Here is a 19,454-nt window from a genome sequence, read left to right as displayed (position 1 = left end):
TCCTGGACCACCAGAGGAATTAATGGTTTAAGTATGCTAGGCGTGGATAGAGACAGAGCCTTGCCACCCAGCTACACAACAGTTATAACTCTAGGACAAACCCGAGTTTCATACTTGCAACTTTAATTCCATATCTCTTGCCACAGACCAAATCACTGTAGAAAGAAGGATATGAAAGTTTAAGTTGGTCTCATTCAAATACATTAGCATTTTGCTGTAGCTGCAATCATTTTTGCTGGGCTGGTTGGCCGATAATTCATGAAGTCTAACAAAGATATCTATCTGCACAATTCCACAGAGTATTTCCACAGAAGCAAAATATTTGGGGCACTTCTGTTGCTGGAGTTGCATTCCTAATGGAAGAAAGGCACCAAAACCAATACCTCTCTGTTTAGTCAAAACAATTTCCTCTGAACAGCTCCACTAGTTCCTTTCTGGGTCACTTAATGATTCATTTCTCTTGTCTTGATTAAAATAGACCAGGCTATAGTCATGCAGTTTGGATCTTAGATCAGCAATGTTAAGTGCATACCTCACCACAATCCATATAGGCTCTAAATTCCTAATGGTGGGGAAAGCAGGGGCAATAATGCCTGTATAGACCCAGGTCCTGTTTCCTGTGTTCCTGGGTTTTGGCACAGCTACTTATTTTGCCAAGCTCTGATAGAGATTTTGTTGTTCTTCAGTGGCTCTTGGGATTGTTTTTGGCTTGCTAGCGGAGGATGGCTGGGTAGCATCCACGTGTTAGAATTATGCAGGGGAGAGTAGCAGGTCAGGACCAATTCTCAGGTTGGATTAGGTTGGATTTCACATCCCTGCTTCTAAACTTTCAGCTTGTTCTTAAGGTCTGAGGACAATGGCATGGGGAAATCGCTACTTCCCCATAGGTAATCCTAATCAGATGATGGTAAAGAAAAAGAAAGAGAAATGGGAAACCTTTGCTAGAGGTGAGGAACCTTTCCTTACCAAGAGCAAAACCAGACCATTTGCAAGGCAGGCTCGCTTTAGGATGGATAGTGTTCAGCTCCCTTTTCTGGCTCTTCCCTTTATTCCATGGTCTCATGGGATGCTGGCAAAAATTTCTATGCTCATTCACATAGCTGTTGCTTTGCAAATCTCCCTCATTAAGCCTTAGCTTCATTGTCTTTGTGATTCAAACCTGTATTTGCTTCAGTGATAAATCTGCTCACCAATTCATTGCCAGATCATTTTGTTGCAATTGGGAACCAAGGGCTACTACCTGTCAGCCTGCAGACAAGGGAAGAGCTTATGTAGACACCTATTGCTTAGATTAAAAGACTAAAACTCACCCTTCAGTATACCTTGTCAGGCAAGCACTAACACACCAGTCATGTCTGGGCAGTCACTAAAGAAGATAATTTCTTGCCTGCGTCCTGGGGCTGAAAAGCAGCATTTAAGAACAGAAAATCAGCCAATACATGTCTTGAGACAGATTTCTTGATCTCAGAGCTGAGGAATCAGTTGGATTTTCTTCACATCCCCACATTTTCTTTCCTTATAGTGCTGTTGAGTAGGCTAATGATTAGGGAATAGCTATGAATAGTTCCTGAGAAAGGGCTTTATAGCCTTCTTAAACCCACTTTTTCAGGCCTGCAGCTTCGCCATGAGATTCAGTTATGTTAGTAAGCAGAGAGGATAAATGTACACATTTTCTGTCAGTGAGTAAACTGTACACAAGATAAATTCAACATGCCTGGATCAGGGGCTAGTAAACTTTGGCAGCATGTAAACTGGGATACGTGTAAACGATTTCCTTCACACCCTTTCTGTATCCCTGCTCCACAACGGAGCACAGCCTGGGCGTGCACTGCTACTGGTCACTCAGGTCCTGCCTTCCACAGAAATCCTGGCACATAGACCAGAAGCCAAGAGGACCAGGTCTCTGATTTGGACAATCAGGACACCAGAGCCGCTGAATTACCTCCTGTGTGTGCTCGACAAGACCTCTGCTATCTCATCTGTGGCGCTACTTAAACCTTCATAGGAGCTAGCCCGTCTTCCTTTAATGACCTGGAGCAGCGCCTACAGCTCAGGCTTGGAGGTAAGGATTATAATCCCACACTGCGCTATCGCTGGTGTGCAAAGGTCCTGTCCCCACTCTGCCTCATCCACAGAGCAACTTCTTGAAGAAAAGTGGGATCTGTTTTTTGTGATACCGTAAAGGGACTGTTTCACTACAGGGATTCTCATTACCACGTCCCAGTCCCTTGGATGCTCACACTGCTGCGCTGCGATAGCTGAAGCTTCCAGTGCTGGGAGTGTGCCAAGGATTCAAACACCCATACCCACTAACCCCTGCCTCAGGAATCCAGATTTGCCTGGGACTTAGTAACATGACCTGTTTTCCACCAGCTCTAAACTGCTCCCTCCAGAACCGAGTTTCATCTTCTCCCATGCTTAGTTTCAGCCAAGAAATGAAATCACTGCTAAACATCCACTGAACTTTGTTGGCCCTGTTAGCTTCTGCACTTCTACTCAAAAGCAATACTCAGTGCTCAGTTTTGGAAAAGGCACATCTCTGCTTATGTTCTCTGCTCTTCCTAAACAAGCAGGAGCTGGAGGGTACATACTTTTTCTATTAGCAAAAGAGAAGAAATTGCTGCAAACTTTCTTTGTCAAGGAAGAGAAGACAAGGCTGTGCTGATCTGTCCATCTCCTGGGCACTTGCATGGTCCCAGCATGAAGGAGCAAGAGAGAGAGCCTGACCCAGATCCTGAGCAGTCAGAAATGGAGCTCCCATGGGATTTGTAGCAGTAGCTTTTCTTAGGAAGTGAGTCAACATAGCTGAAAAGCGAGGCAGTGCGAGAAGTATTAAGAAGATGTTGCAAACTTGTGCTGAAATTGCTCAGCAAAGGATCTTTCCTAAGTGGGTTTTCAGTCATTTCAGTCACTCCTGCTTCCCCAGCGCTCGCCACACATCACCTTCTGTCCCTCTGAGCTCATTCCCAGTCACTAGCACTCGCACTCACTTAACCTTAACTATTAGTGCTGCCCTTAAATCAAAAGCAGTGCTGGAAACTTGCCTTTCCCAGCCTTTGGCCTTCTTCCAATTACAAGAGACGTGTTAATGAGAAGACCTCATATCTAACCGTCTAGTCAAGGCACTTGCAAAATGCCAGCCAGCACAGTAGCTGGATGTGAAAAACAGAAAACCAGCTAATGTCAGCTCAGACCAAGACTCAAATTCAAACAGCAGCAGAGAGCAGGGAGAATTGATGACCACCTGGGGTGAGCACATCGAGAGATGGTTCAAGGGTCCTTGGAGAAGCGTTATGTTCACTGGAAAACCCAGCTGAGTGTGAGGACCATCAGTTGCTGCCAGTGGGTTACGGGGACACATACCTGGCAGCAGGCAGCAGAGGAGTCAGTGGTGTACGCGTGGGAGAAAGGTCAGGAGATTGCAGAGGGCTTTTCACTTGCGAGCTGGGTGATGGGAACGGTCAGTGAGTGATGAATATGAGCAGCTGGCAGAGAAGTTCACCATGAGACAGTCCAGCTAGAGAGCAGGAACTCAGCAATTTTAATGTTGGACAGGTTTTTAGTGATACTCTGAGAACTAGGTGCCATAAGGCACATAAATCAAAGCAGCTTCTTGAAACCGAGACAGTCTGAGGCCCTGATGCCCTGAGATCAGAGCAGCTGAGGTGACACTAGATAGTCCCCTGTGTATATGGGCTCTGTTTGTGCCAGGAGGGAAACCACTCCCTCCTGATCTGGAGTGAAAAAATACACGCCATTTTTGAGGAATCAACTTGGTTAGTTACGAGTTTTAGAGAAACAGATGTTTTTCTTTGCATGTGTAAAAAGGCACTATACTGTATCAGAAATCACAAAATCTTTCAATTCAAACCAGACTTTTAAATATTTGGATTATATGTATTTTTCTTTTAAAACCAAACCATTTCAAATTAAATCTGAATTCAAGAAAACCTTTTCAAGACTGTTCATTTAATATCCAACTAATAAAAAGATTTAGAGGGAAAGCAATGCTGCTTCAGTGGCATCTCTGTAAATTTTAATGAGTTAAAGCTTTTTTGCTTATTGAATGGGTACAATATTGACCCAAATATAACATAATTTTATGTGTTTTCTGCCAGAAATTAGGGTATGGGAAGAATGTACTCTTCCTGTAACTTTGGACTATGTCCCAGGAAAAGAGGTACATTTAAAGGCCTCTTTAAAAGTCTTAGGCAGCTACATAATTTTGACAATTGCCTTACGAGAATCAGAAACAATCTGCAAGCTCACCAGTGTTAGCCAGTTATTCCTTGTTCTTTAAATCAGCTAGTTTTATCCATTACACAAAGTTTGAAAAGCTTGCCTCAACGTAGTTGTACTTAGATAACAAGAATGCCTGTACCACATCAGACCAAAGGTCTAATATAATACAATATCCTGTCTTTTAAAAAAGTAAAGATAAGAACAGGGCAATTATATCGTGATAATTCCTCAAAGACACTTTCCAGCTTTCAGCAGATTTTGACTTAAGAGGAGCCTGCAGATAGATGGAAACTGTAAATTTATAGCTTGATAGCTTTTTTTGCCCCTGGATTTGAGAACCAAACTACACATTTGTCGTGGTTTAGCCCCAGTTGGCAACTAAGCCCCACACAGCTGCTCGCTCACTCCCCCCAGTGGGATGGGGGAGAGAATCGGAAGAGTAAAAGTGAGAACACTCGTGGGTTGAGATAAAAACAGTTTAACAGGGAAAGCAAAAGCCACGCACGCAAGCAAAGCAAAGCAAGGAATTCATTCACTGCTTCCCATGGGCAGGCAGGTGTTCAGCCATCCCCAGGAAAGCAGGGCTTCATCACGCGTAATGGTTACTTGGGAAGACAAACGCCATCACTCCGAATGTCCCCCCTTCCTTTTGCTTCCCCAGCTTTATATACTGAGCATGACGTCATGTGGTATGGAATATCCCTTTGGTCAGTTTGGATCAACTGTCCTGGCTGTGTCCCCTCCCAGCTTCTCCTGCACCTGGCAGAGCACGGGAAGCTGACAAGTCCTTGACCAGTGCAGCAACAACTAAAACATCAGTGTGTTATCAACACTGTTTTCAGCACAAATCCAAAACACAGCCCCACACCAGCCACTATAAAGAAAATTAACTCTATCTCAGCTGAAACCAGGACAACATTGGAATTCAGGGAAAGGAATATATGGTCCTTGGCAGCACAGGCAGTTGGTGCAGAGAAAGAAGAAAGAAATCTCCCTTGATTTTGATGGAGGCAGAGAAGAAGTGAAGCTCCAGCCAAGTAGAATGAGAATCCCTGAGATATGACCACAGTACAGATGGGTAACGAAGTCCAGCATCTTAGTTCATGCCTAGCATTTTGAAGTTCCTCGTTGCTGCTCTCTCTTTAGCCACTGCATTGGGATACTTTGAAGATGAAGCTGATGCAGTTGTGATTTTTTTCTGTTGGCAGAAAACACTGTATCCCATTATGGGCCCTACTGCAAACAGAAAAAGAGTTAGAATCCACACTGAGCACTTATAATTCTGTGTTACTCAGCTGCTTGACTTTTCTGAGAGGGAGAGAGGGCTTATGGTAGTACCCCATCCCACAGAGCTGATGCCTTCAGCAATCCTTGATAACATTACCCACACTGACATCTGTTTTCCTAATATTTTATTCTTCTTTCCCTGACTGAAGTCCCAAGTGCCCACCATTCACTGCAAGCAAGTGATCAGATTGTGCTGATTTCCTTGAGGTTCCCCAGCTTTCTTTTGCTCACTCCACCTTTCCTTGCACGGCCCTTCTTGCTCATGCACTGCAGGAGAGCTGTCTTCCCACTGCCCATCCCGAAGAGTAAGGACTCCTTCAATGGCCTTTTGAGGTGCTCCTTCCAGACAACTTCTGGCCACTGTTCTCCTCCAGAGCTCCTTGACATCACTGTACCCAAGAAAGAAAAGCAAAGCAGGTCCAGCCGCGGTGACCAGGGTCAGTGAAGAGTCAAGATCACCAGGCAAGTCCAACTTGACAAGCCAAGGCTAAGGACAAGCCAGGAAGGAAGTCAGACCAGTATCAGTATCAGCAAGGCACAGGCATAGCTGAAACATAGCTCAGGCAAGGAGGAAGGGCACGGGCCTGAGCTTAAATTCAGCTCTGGAGCAAAAGTGGGAGGGCTTCTCCCAGCTCTTTCTCACTGCCAGCGTTTTTCCCAGCAGTCTGATTCAAAGTGACAGAGGCGTGCCATGCCAGAGCTGGCCTTGAGCACAAGTAGCCAAACCCCTGCGGGGAGCAAGGGGAGCGCACTCAGGGCCCTGACAGCAGTGTCCCATGTTCAGTGAGCACCCAGACACCAGAGAGCGGGCAGAGACCCTTTTCTCTCAGTGCCCATGCTGCTGCTGTTCAGCACTGCGGGGCAGGAGCCTCACCATAACACAATTACTGGTCCCAAATAGCTCAGGGAAGAATCTCACGAGGATGCGGATTCTAGTGCATGTACACCAGGCAGGTATCACAGGGTCCACGTCTTACAGAGAACGTACTAAAGCTTTACCCCCCAGGCATTTCAGTTTAGCAAACTGTCTCTCTTTTATCACGGAGATGAGTTGTTCACAAAGCAAACACTGTCAGTCCATTTAATTGGCTCTTTAACATGGTGAGAAATGTTCCCTGGCAGAGAGTTCCTGGGAAACCCTCCAAGATGTGAAATGGAGAGGTACTTCTATGCAGGGAGGACAAACAAGGCTGATCTCCCAGACCCAAACCTCACAACTGAATCATCCCTCCTTGGATGATGGTAAGAGTCCGGGGGGTGTAATGGCCATCCCCACAGCCAATATAACAGTAATTTTTAACTGTGCAAGGGACGGTCATGCCATTCTGCCACAGAGAAGAGCAGCTCCCACGGTGCCGCCTTTTCTGTACAGCCTTAGCATAAAGACAGACAGCCCGGGCAGGTTCTGGAGCCAGTCAGCTTAGTTTAGGTAGGTCTGGGTCTAGGTATCTGAATATCCAGATGTCTTGATATTACAGAGAGAGCTAGCAGACCTGCATGTTAGCAAGACTGCTTCACTTGCTCCACTTAAGACCCTATCTGTGGTTGCCTGTAAGCTTGTCAGATCGCGTCATTCAGACAGCAACTGCTCACATTATGAGGCATCTTTCCCCATGCAGAACACAGTCAGAAATTATCAAACAGCAGGGTTTTTTTCCTAAGCAAAGGAAAAAATATGTTTGTATTAAAAAGTGTCAGTTTGTAGAGCAACAAGAATGTTGTTTCACAGCTCTGCTTAACCCTATTCCTGAAAAAAATCCACTCAGACCTGATTTCTCTGAATCACTGCGGCGCACCCAAAGCCAGAAGCCCAGCCCTGGGTGCACGGCACCCCGCAGCTGCTGCGGGCCGGGTGTGACCCGGAGGGACGGAGAGGAATCTGCCTGCTCTGCTCCTGCCAGCCTCGCCTCATCCGCCCGCAGAGATGAGCGCTGTGTCAGCGTGGAGGTGCGAGAGATCGGAGAAGGAAAGGAGCCCAGGCCCCGGAACGCAACAGCAGAGACTAAGAAACGAGGCTGGGAAAAGCCGGCTGGTAACAGGGGAACTAGAACTAGCGGGACAAAGAGGCAGGGCCAGGGTAAGGGTCCTAGGAAGATGTGAAAACTTGGATTTAAGAGGGTACAAGTAACTGAGCCCTTGAGGGGAATTCAGAAAGATTCAGGTCTTGCTGATCACATACGTGTGCCATGTCAGCGATGCTGGGAAAGACCTGCCGGGCTCCTTCAGCTCGCTGTTAAAAAATCTGGATGCCGTCTGCTTCGGCAGTGGGACGCGTGGGTTGCCCTCCAGTGGCGAACCTCGCATTTTCCCGAGGGTAATGAAGCAATACTTGGGGACCGTGGGGCCTGTGGCCCTCAGCCCCAAACACGCGCCTAGGCAAGGCTTTTATTTCCTGAGGGTTACAAACACACCATGACTAATGTGAATATCAGCGTTTGTCTCCCACAACCGTATCATTATTCAGATACGTTTGCTCTGTTTTACTTGACCAGAGGCAGACCACAGCACAAAATCACAATACTGGTATTCCCACTGTTCTGTCAAAGCACAAATTCCGTGACTCCTGTTGTGGAAGTGTACCAGTTTGAGCTGCGCTGGTTTCATTAATTTGGTTTAATACTTTCAGTTGTGTGTTGCATGCAGAAGTACAAGCTTCTAAAAAAAAGACTTGCTTTTCTTACAATTTTATCGAAGTTCCATCACCAAGCTTCAGACTTTCCATACTGAGATGTGGCTGAACGTTAAAAAATATTTATATACAGAGCACAAACTGTTTATTTCCATAAGTCAGATCAGCAAAACCACATGATTTCAGAGTTTTAAAAATAAATTGTCCCGTGTTCCTAGAGGCTTCTGAATTGGGCAGCAGCTTACAGTCAAAACCTGCCCTTGGAAGAAAAAAAAAAACCCAAACCAACACACCACCACCTACTTCTGGCCAGGTCTCAGCTCACACATCCTCAGAAACCACCAGCACGTCATGCTGAACTTCCATCCAACGTTAGTGACTGTAAGCTCCAAGTTGCTGTGAACCACCCCCATGTACCATCTGCTTTTCTTCCCTCCAGTTGCAGCGTTGCCCGCACAGAGCCCTCCCTCCTCTGCCTCCTCCACATCTCCTGCTCAGGACATCCAAAAGCAGAGCAGTGGAAGCGGTGTGCAGTACTGCCCGTTTCTTCTTGCCATTTCACATTTTGAAGGAGTCACGATTTCTAAGCCATGCCGAAAGAAAATGTAACGGAAGAAGAGTTGATAAGTGAAGCTTTGAAACAATTTGGTAATGGGATTTACTGATGCGGACAGGACAGGCGTACTGGCCCTAGCTGGGACGGAGTTAATTTTCTTCATATTGGCTACTGTGGTGCTGCGCTTCAGATTTGTGACCAAAACAATGCTGAAAACAAACTTATGTTTTAGCTCTTGCAGAACAGTGTTTGCACAGTGCGAAGGCCGCCTCTGCTGCTCGCTGTCCCCGCCCCCAACAAGTCAGCTGGGGTGCACAGAAGGTTGGGAGAGGACACAACCAGGCAGATGACCTGAACTAACCAAAGCGATAGCCCATGCCCTATAACACCATGCTCAGCAATAAAAGGCTGGGGGAAAGGAGGAGCGGGGATGTTCGGAGTGATGGCGTTTGTCTTCCCAAGTAGCTGTTAGGTGTGATGGAGCCCTGCTTTCCTGGGGATGGCTGAACACCTGCCTGCCTATGGGAAGTAGTGAATGAATTCCTTGCTTTGCTTTGCTTGCGTGCATGGCTTTTGCTTTCCCTATTAACCTGTCTTTATCTCAACCCTCGAGTTTTCTCACTTTTACTCTTCCAATTCTCTCCCCCCTCCCCCAGCAGGGGTGAGCGAGGGGCTGTGTGGGGCTTACCTACTGGCTGGGGTTAAACCACGAAGGGGACAGCAGCTGAAGGGAAAAACTATAAAATGTAACTTCCTTTCTATCACATATACAACCACTATCAGGTGGGAGGGGTATATTAGTACAATTAAATTACTCCCTTTTAAGTTCTAACTACACCCATTTTCTTTTTGTGTTGCTGAACAAAGTAAGAGATGGCTCTACGTGAGCTAATGTATTTATGGGATTTTAGAATCACAATTATAACCATGAATCAATTCAGAATGCCAGGCTTCAGCAGCAGTAAAACTGATTAACTGTTGCTGTCCACTGAACTGCATGTAAATGAAGCTAATTTGGGAAAAGGCACAAGAATAACAATGAAAATGAACAATGAAAATAAAGCTTTGCAGGATTCTTCCTCAAAGAGCTCTGGGAATACACTTTATTATAACCAGTCCTGGAACTCTCCCACCATAAAAGTCAAACTTGTTATTTCTGCCCTTCTTTCTCTATCACCACTCACCAAAGGACCTTGTTTGACTCAAGTGATGTATAATCACAGCAAGTAATTAGAACAAGACCTGCTAGCTAACAGTGGTCAGTAAAAATGAAAGCTTCCTCTGCACTACTATGCTCTGAAACTTAAAAAAAAACTATGCACATGAAACGTAACCCAAGTGATGTTGATATTTTCAATACTTCCCTATCTTTTGAAATCTGGAAAAGACTTGTACATGAGTTCTGGTCTACCACTTGTTTTTTGCTAATAATTTCACAAGCGAGGCACCTTACTAGTAAATTTTACTCCACCCTTCTAAGATCATACTTGGGACTTACAAAGTAAGTGCACTCAATTGTGGTAGTATAGACAAGTCTTGGAAAAAAACCCCACTTGGCTGAATGTGTATACCCCTGAAAAAACTCCTCCCTGCATATAAATCAGGAACACACTGAAAGGGTACCACAAGAGAAAAAATGGAAGCAACTGGAAGCATGAAATACAGGTCCTTTAAATCTTCAGATTGAAACTTCATACTTGATAAATTTAACATATGAGAATTACTGGAGCCTACAATAATTTTCTGCTTGCTTCACTGAAGAGTCACAGACCTCTTAAAATGAGAATCTGTGGGCTTTGCTCACAAACAGCTAATGGAGTTAGCTGCAGGAGCAATGGAAAAGGACCCATAGAATGTTACTACTGCATTAGCAGTGGTTCTCTCGCCTATACATTCAATAAGTGTTTTCTATGAATATTCACACCTGTCTAAGAAAAGATGCAACGATACTTCTGAAAGAAGTCTTGAAACTACCGGTGCTAAACTGTGTTTTATTTCCAACAATTAGCCATTACAGTATCTGAAACAAAAAGTGTCCAAAATAAATAGCTGAAGATGAAGCATCAGAATACTACCGTCTTCGCTACTGCTGTGGCCCCCTTAATGTTTCTTGCTTTTCAGCCTTCACTCTTCAGATTCTCCAGGCCTACGGATATCATCAATCTTCAGAATCATTCTAACAACCTGAGTCGCCAGAGAAATCTGCTGTTTCTTACCAATCAAGGTTTCTATAACATGCTGCTGCTTCATATCTGCCAAAAAGACACAGAAGAATTAGAGACCCTCCTCAAATCTAGATATAACATTTAACCTGAGATAGTCATTTCCATGTTATTTTAAAGAATGTTTTAAAATTACTACTCTTGGCCACCGTAGTTGACAAACAATTTGTACAAACTAGAGTTTTATGTCTGGGTTCTTACCAAAAGTCTTGGAACATTAAGATCCAAACTCTTCCCAACTAAGTGTTCCCCAGTTGTAGCTTTTCCCCTTTCTGCATTATTTTTTGAAGAGTACAGTTTCTGTATACAAATGTTAGAAGCATCCTAATGGCTGAGCAACCACTAAAGAAGTGAAAGTTCAAATGCTGTAAAGCAGAAACACCTAATCATTGTGTTATGAATTTACATAAACACAATGTCTTATTGTGGAATTTGGAACATTGTGTTCCCAAATTTACCGCCATCTTTTCTGAAAAAAGCAACAGAATAAAGAGTGTGAAAAGTGTCCAGATGAAAATAAGTTTTCATACATTGGTTTCTTAGTCTTCGCATGCTTGTTACAGGTCTATATATGCATCTGTACCGGTGTGAACAACACAACCTAAACACATTTCCAACCTTTTGTTTACTTCTTCACAAGCTGTTTCTCAAAACAACTGTAGGGCTGTAGTGTCAACTGGATCACTAAAACTGCAGTATTTAAAACACAGCCTGCTCTTGCCTCATAGCGAGCAGCTCTTATTCCTGTACCACAAGGTCAGCCAACATCTTCAACTAGTCTTGCCACCAAATAAAGGGTTTTCAGGCAATTATACATTTTCTACCTGGTAGACACGCATGTATCTCTCCACCTGCATTCCCATTTATTATGGCAAGGGGCAAGAGTTCATAACTGAAGTGACGCACAGGTTAAAAAAAAGGGGGGGGGGGGGGGGAGGGCTGAGAGGCAAAATCGTAAACATTATGATCTTCTGAGAAAGAAAAACCTGTTATGCTCCTCCTCCACGCTGCAGTTCTTACCATTTGTTCCTTTCTGCAAACAATCAATACCAAGGGCAGGATTATTTTCTTTCACTTGTCTAGCCCGCACTTCGGTCATGGTCTGTATTGGATTCATACCACTGTTCTCCGAAAGTGCCATGGGAATTGCCTCCAGGGCATCCGCAAAAGCTCTCATAGCATACTGTTCCAAAGATGGGCACTAGGGGAAAAGAAATTTAAATTCATACAGCTATCAACTCCAACATTAGCAAAAGCAGATTTTGACACTAGCTACAAAATATATACACGATATGCAGATTTTCTTGGGAATATGCATCTCAATAACTGAATGAACACGTTTGGATGACAACTACTTGCAAATTAAAACAATTTTAAACCGCTCTTATCATAAAAGGAAAAAGGTACTGGTAATGACTTTTTACAGAGGGGGAAGGAAAACTTTTAACACTGGTTATCAGCAAATGTCAGGAAGTTCTGTAATAGGCACTTTCTGGAAGCTCTTTGAAGTTTTTTTTTTTAATCTCTTAAGACAGACTTAATCCTTATTTTCCCTTCATAAATTAAAGAAAGTTGTAACTGTTCCTTTCTTACCTTATCTGCTGCTTCACTGACCGCCAAGGCACAAGAAATTTCAGCTGCACCACCACCATATACAATACGATTATCACGAACAAGATTCCGGATTACGCACAGTGCATCATGAAGAGATCGCTTTGCTTCTTCAATAATCTGGAATTATAAAATAGCATACATTTTACAATATACACAACTGAAGTCTATGAAGATACATTTCCTAATACAGAAATGGAAACTGCAAATAAACTGTAGGATCTTTTCATGGCTCTAATGCAGCTATACTGCTGCTATGCTATATATTTCAAAATAAAGTCTTAGACATCCAGTGGCAGAGAAGGAATAAAAAATACACACCTTTTCAATGTTATTTGTTAAATCTATAAATTGAAACGACAAAAACTTACACGATAAGATTTTCAATCTTGCATATTTCCAAGCATGCTGGTTTTGGCTGGGATAGATTTAATTTTCTTCGTAGTAGCCAGTATGGGGCTATGTTTTGGATTTGTGCTGGAAACAGTGTTGATAACACAGGGATGTTTTCGTTACTGCTGAGCAGTGCTCACACAGAGTCAAGGCCTCTTCTGCTCCTCACCCCACCCCACCAGCGAGTAGGCTGGGGGTGCACAAGAAGTTGGGAGGGGACACAGCTGAGACAGCTGACCCCAACTGACCAAAGGGATATCCCACACCATATGATGTCATGCTCAGCATATACAGCTGGGGGAAGAAGAGGGAAGGGGTGGTGGGAAATGTTCGGAGTGATGGCGTTTGTCTTCCCAAGTAATTGTTAACATGTGATGGAGCCCTGCTTTCCTGGGGATGGCTGAACACCTGCCTGCCTATGAGAACCAGTGAATGAATTCCTTGTTTTGCTTTGCTTGCGTGCGCAGCTTTTGCTTTCCCTAAACTGTCTTTATCTCAACCCACGAGTCTTCTCACTCTTACCCTTCCAATTCTCTCCCCCACCCCACCGGGCAGGGAGTGAGCAAATGGCTGTGTGGGGCTTAATTGCCGGCTGGGGTTAAACCACAACACCAAGACACAAAACACTTAAATTTAAATGCCAACGTTATTTTCAGACTGCAATTTGTGTCAACTCCGAACTTCAACAGATGTAGAAGGATTTAACAAGTTACGCTAACCTTTAAAGCAGTAATTTTGCTTTCTTAAAGAACTCTTCAGACTAGGGGTTATGTTCTTTTCTTCCTAAGGTTTTTCACTCAAAGTAGGACTTGACCTATGCTAAATATAATTTAACACTAACAGTACAACCAAGAACCAGGTTAAGTACATAAGCATTTAAAAAGGTCTCATTCTGGGGGAGGGTGGGGTTTAGTTGGTTTATTTTATTTTATTTTTTTAACTGGACTAAATCAGAAGTGACATACCTAGGTCTATAATAAAACCAAACCTTTCAAAAATGGTAGTATGTCTTTACTCATAAAAGTGACTCTCCCATGAGAAAAAAACAAATTAAAAGCATCTATAGGTAAAATTATTTCTATATTTAAGAACCATATGGTCTAATAGAAAACAAAGTTTTCATTAAAAAACAAAGGATGTGAATCTAACAAATTACGTCTAACTCATCATCACAACTGCCTACAACCCTCCCCGCCTTCTCTTTGTCTGTATTGCAAGGAAAATTTAGACAAAACCAGGAAGAGTTAATACACTTTTGAAAGAAACTACACATTTTGCAACTTACGTATCAATCCTTCATAATAAAGTAAGCATCTCACCATTTTATTTCCTCCTCTAATGAAAATGGTCACAGCTCTGGAATTCTGACACTGTTCAATGACAAGCATTCTGTCCTTCGTTGTTCCAAAGGAGATCTCTCGGACAATACCCGCAACACCCAGTTTCTCTGCTGTGAGTTCACAGAAGCGAGGAACAATGCGTCCTCCAGTTGCAATGGCGATTAACTGAAGTTAAACAACCATCAGTTATTTTGAGAAGACTTTTCCATTATGTTTTTCATAACATAAAACTAGTGGAAGAGAATCTGTCAAATGCCTACTCCAAAAGGTTATCTTCCCATCACTTTGAAGTATTTCAGGCAATGCCTTGTTTCTGCAAACAGCGAGACTAAAGCAGAAACACCCATAGCCACATAAAACTTTTAACAATATGCATACACTCCAATTATAAACCATAATCCCATTCATTGTAAGTTCTTCCCACAAACCCCCAATGATTTTTCTCCAATACCTACCCATCTGCATGATTACACAGTTCTACCCAGAAAGCCTGAACTTTTAATTGGTACAGCATATTACTTAACGAATGTTTGAGAACTGGTACAAAGCCCAGTTTTAGAAGATTTTACTTACTTCTATTTCAGGTCCACCAACCCAACGAACAGCAGGCAGCTCATTCTGGAGCAGCAAGTGATTTGCCTCATCATCAAAACCCCACTGGCAAATAGCAAGGTTTGCACCAGTGTCTTTTATCTGAAAGCAACAAACAACATCAATCTTCTGATCAGAACTAACACAGGAATGAAAAAACAATCTCTTCATGGCTTTAATTCTCCTAATTTTCTCAAAACACACATCTGAGAAAGAACCATCTGGCATACATACAGATCAAAGTAAATTTCAAACCAGAGTGGTATCTCTTTCTTACATAAACTTAACTTGTATTCATAGCCTTACAATCGCTTGTATGTTTCCTCCTATCAGGATTATTAGCTCATTTCCAGAAATAAATCAATGCACTATGCTGTTTTGTGTAAAGGTTATGAAAAATGTAGAAAACAGAAATAATCTTCAAGATTACCTGTTTCACCATCTCTTCGAACTTCTCCTTTTCATATTTCTGCAGTGCCTTGTAATCTTCCACAGATGTGACATCAAGCTTATGCTTGGTTTTAGGCTTAGGTGGTTCGAACGGACAAGTAAGGATTGCAATTTTAGCATCTTTAAGCTCCTGTACAATTAAAAAAAAAGTTGAGTTTTGACCTCAGTTACATCTCTTTCTTATGTTTGCAAAACATACAGAGGTATCTTTAAAAACACAGGGATGGGAGGAAACTTGAAGGTAATTTGACTTATTCTAAAGTGAAACTAACTATAGACCCAAGTAATTCCATCAGACGTCTCTATAACCCACTTAGAACAAATTCCACAGCATCAAGACGCTGTTTAAGCTCTTAACAATCTTTAAACTGAAAAAAGACATCACTGGTAATGCTTTTTAAAAAAAAAACAACAGAAAAAAACATCAATGAAACCATTATTTGCCCTATCCACCGTGACCACTGAGAATACTACATACTCATCTTCATAGCCACCTTTTATGTACTACATGACTGGTATTTTCCACCAGTCTTCCTTTTTATAGGATAAGCAGTGTCACCTACTAGAAAAGTATTTTAGAATAGTAGAAATTTTAAGTTGCCTCAATTTTCTTTAAGTACGCTGCACAAAGACTTGGAGACCTTACCTACACCAAATATAATAAAAGGACAGCTTCTGGGGTGTTCCAAAGCGGACAACATGGCAACTCATAAAGCTTAACAAACATTTCTTGATACTGAGTTGCATTAAGCATCTTCAGCATATTAGACACTATGGATGATTATTTCTGCTTTAACATAGAACTCTAAACCTGTCCCCACTTAGTTGTACAGTAATTCCCCTCCCCATCATTTCTCAGTTTGTCAAGGTTTTTTAAATTCTAACTTGGTCTCTTCCAACATGAAGAATTTAATGCTCCTCTCCCCTTTCTCTATTGATATATGGGTGAAAAAACAAGCCAAACCACAACGCTGTTTAAATACTTAAGAAATGCTAGGACAGCATTTGAAGTGGGCTAGACAATCTTATTTAAGCCATTACAGATGACACACACACACAGGGACATCACTTACTTTAGGCATCTGTGGATGACTGAAATCTTTATCCACAATCACTCCTTTAACCAACTGTGTATCTTCCAGTCTCCCTCCCACTTTGCCTTGTACTTTGATCAGCTCAAAATCAACATCTTTACGTTCCATATCTGCTACTTGCAGTACAGCATTTACAGCAATTTCTGCCATTTGCCTGTGACAACGGTTAACTCTAGGTTTAAAAAAAAAATACAATAAAGTTGCATTACATTTCCACAATATGGAAGAAAAAAGTGATTCTGTCAATCTCAAACAGAAAAAAAGCATCACTAGAGCTAACAACCTTTGTACACTCCATTAAAAGAGGGGGTCCTGCTTGTTTGTTCACAGGAATAAAAGATGCTACATAAGGCAGAAAACAGAACACGCAGTATGGTTTCTCTAAGTAGTCTTTGTGGACAGTCTCAAGATACAGATTTGAAACAAGTGAGAAGAATTAACTACTAAGAAACATTCAAGTCACAGAAACAACTGTTAAGACAGCTCTGCAAAGGAAGCCTTTGTCTGAAGCAATGTCTGAATTTATATACTACACACAGAACCTATAATAAAAAATGCACTTATGGAACTATCCTACAAAAATTTTTTTAGGAAAAAAAACCAATAAACCAAACCTTTGAAATATAACATATAATTATTTTTAAAAGGTTTGCATTACTCTTGGAATTTGCTATGATGCAGAAATCTGGAACTAACAGGTTAGAATGACATTGATTTTGCAGCTGTTTAACCTCATGGAATTGACCCTTTAGAGAAAAAGGATTCACAGTTTCTTCTCCTGAGACATGAGTCCATTGAGAAATTAGCCAAAATCAAACATAAAAGAGCCTTCAGCAGCCACTCCAATAACACAAACAATTTAATAACCTATCAAAACACCAGGACTTCTCCTTCCAACTCCAAGTGTTTTTAAGGGAAACTTAAATATTCTTCCAAAGTTTTTGTGACTTACACTTTAGAACCTAGCGTTGTCTTTGCTGTCTGGATCAGAGGTTCAATGTTCTGTGGATCAACTGGAAAGCTGTCACTGATTTTGTCTAGATGCTCAATAGCAACGCGGGCTGCCTGCTCATAACCGTCTGCTATTCTGATAGGGTGAATACCACGATCTAGTAATTGCTCAGCCTGTTCCAATAATGCTCCAGCCAGAACTATAAAACAAAATTTTAAAATAATGTTTACTTTTCCACAGACTGAAGTATCATTTTTAATACATTATGAAACGATTAAAAAGTATACTTCTGATTTTTTTCTGTAATATTTTAACAGTTTAAGGTTTCTTAAATGACAAAACAACCCCCTACTTGCTATGCTTAGAAAGAAAACTGCATTATGTTAGACCAAAAAGAAGCACAGGCACCAAGGCGGGACGGGTAGAAAATTATGTAAGAAAATTATGCAGAAAAATCTTGAAAGTACGAAGAGGACTCTCAACACTAATTTAAAATGTAACCATACTTAGAAAAGACACAAAAGTGTCTTTCTGATTAAAAGACTTCTAATACAAGAACTGACAAGAATACTAAAGCAGTAAATACTCTAAAAACGTGCTACAGAAAAGCTACTGTTACTTCACACAAAATTTATTAAAATAGCTGAAGAAGCTTGAGTTTAAAGCTGGAAAAGCTAAGTTAAATTTAAAATCTTTTCTCACCAACGACTCCAGTAGTTCCATCCCCAATCTCATCATCTTGAGATTTAGACAGCTCCACCATAAGTTTGGCTATCTGGTGATCCACATCCATCATATTCAGGATGGTAGCACCATCATTTGTCACAGTCACCTCACCATCTTTGTCCACCATCATTTTATCCAAGCCTAAAAAAAAATAATATTCAAAGCACAAAGGAAAATCTAGAAAATCCCAAAAAAGGATTACTGAGAAAGAACCATTAAAATTATTTCATTATTACCATTGGGCCCAAGGGATGTTCTCAGAGTACTTGCTACAGCCTTTGCTGCCATTATGTGAGACTATAAAACAAAGAAGAAATAAGTGAAATCACTATCATGCATCCCAAAATCATAATATTAAGCTAAGAAAAACACAAGGAAAAAAAGCTAAGGTAAATATTGTAATTTAACTGACAACAGCCAATTATGACAGGAAACAAAAAATCAATATATATGTGTAATATTTTTATGCCAGAAACATTTCCCGTGCCTTTTCTTGTACAGCTTGCACTGCTAAAGCATGCAAAAGCAGAGCAGCCAAAATGACAGCCCCGAGGTTTAAAGCAGGGAAGCAACAGAAGCAAGCAACGCTAAAAGGAGAAGCCAGTAAAATTTTGCTCCACTCTTCCATCAGTATTTAAATCACACGCATTCATACAAGGCTGCCTACTCGCTCAGCCACAGCCTTTCTTGGGAACACCGACCGAGCTTCAGACGGGGGTGGGGTGAGGGGGTCTAAGGGCGCGGGCTGCAGGGAACCTCCCTGCCCGCGGCAACCAGGAGCCAGCAGGAGGGGTGCGCCGCATCTACAGGGGAGACGACCCCAAAGCTACGCAATTCAGGAGCATACTCAGGCCATAGAGACCCCACAGACCCCATGCCGCCGGTGGCGGATTCCCAGCCCCGGGAGCGATGCCTTCTCTCTCCCTCCATCGCTCCCGCACCCGCGGGCCTAGTCCAGACTTCAGGCGCCCTGCGCCTGACACGAGGCAGAAGAGAAACGCAGGACCACCTCATCCCAACAGGCTTCATCCTCCCGCCGAGGCCTAACGGCGCCCGCTCCCTGCCCCTAACGGCAGCATGGCGGGACGCGGCCCGCCCAGCGAGGGCCCGCGGGCGGATCGGCGGCCCCGGCGGCCGCCCGCTCACCTTGAGCGCCTCGAGCCCCATGAGGCGCGTCTTGCGCTCCTGGTCCTTGAGGATGAGGAAGGGGCGCCCATACTCGTCAAACGCCAGAGTCCCCATGGCCGACATGGCTGCCGCTACTCCCACACACCGGGCAAGCACGAGCCGAACGCAGCCGCGCCCGCCGCGCCGTGACGCAGCACGCTCGCCCGCGCACGGCCCCGCGCCTGCGCAGCCGG

General features: G+C 42.9%; 1 protein-coding gene across 1 annotated transcript; it reads right to left on the bottom strand.

Annotated features, from left to right (window-relative positions):
* Window positions 1-10,685: 10,685 nt before the first annotated feature.
* Window positions 10,686-19,416, bottom strand: CCT5 (chaperonin containing TCP1 subunit 5). The gene is made up of 11 exons (XM_072853079.1): window positions 19,240-19,416; window positions 18,330-18,390; window positions 18,070-18,234; window positions 17,368-17,566; window positions 16,395-16,587; window positions 15,302-15,451; window positions 14,854-14,973; window positions 14,260-14,445; window positions 12,530-12,667; window positions 11,957-12,137; window positions 10,686-10,966 (listed from the first exon to the last, which is right to left on the bottom strand). Exons 1-11 carry the CDS (start codon window positions 19,342-19,344, stop codon window positions 10,839-10,841), a joined length of 1,626 nt encoding a protein of 541 aa, XP_072709180.1. The 5' UTR covers window positions 19,345-19,416; the 3' UTR covers window positions 10,686-10,838.
* Between the last annotated feature and the right edge of the window lie 38 nt (window positions 19,417-19,454).

This window comes from Ciconia boyciana, chromosome 2 (genome assembly GCF_034638445.1).
Source record: "Ciconia boyciana chromosome 2, ASM3463844v1, whole genome shotgun sequence".
Classification (NCBI taxonomy): Eukaryota; Metazoa; Chordata; class Aves; order Ciconiiformes; family Ciconiidae; genus Ciconia; species Ciconia boyciana.
This window is presented reverse-complemented; position numbering and strand designations above follow the sequence as displayed.

Coding starts and splice junctions, on each gene's coding strand:
- CCT5 (XM_072853079.1), bottom strand. CDS start 19,344: ATGTCGGCCATGGGGACTCTGGCGTTTGACGAGTATGGGCGCCCCTTC. Junction 18,235..18,329: donor AACATCCCTTGGGCCCAATG/GTAATAATGAAA, acceptor ATTTTTTTTTAG/GCTTGGATAAAATGATGGTG. Junction 14,974..15,301: donor TCGAAGAGATGGTGAAACAG/GTAATCTTGAAG, acceptor TGTTGCTTTCAG/ATAAAAGACACTGGTGCAAA.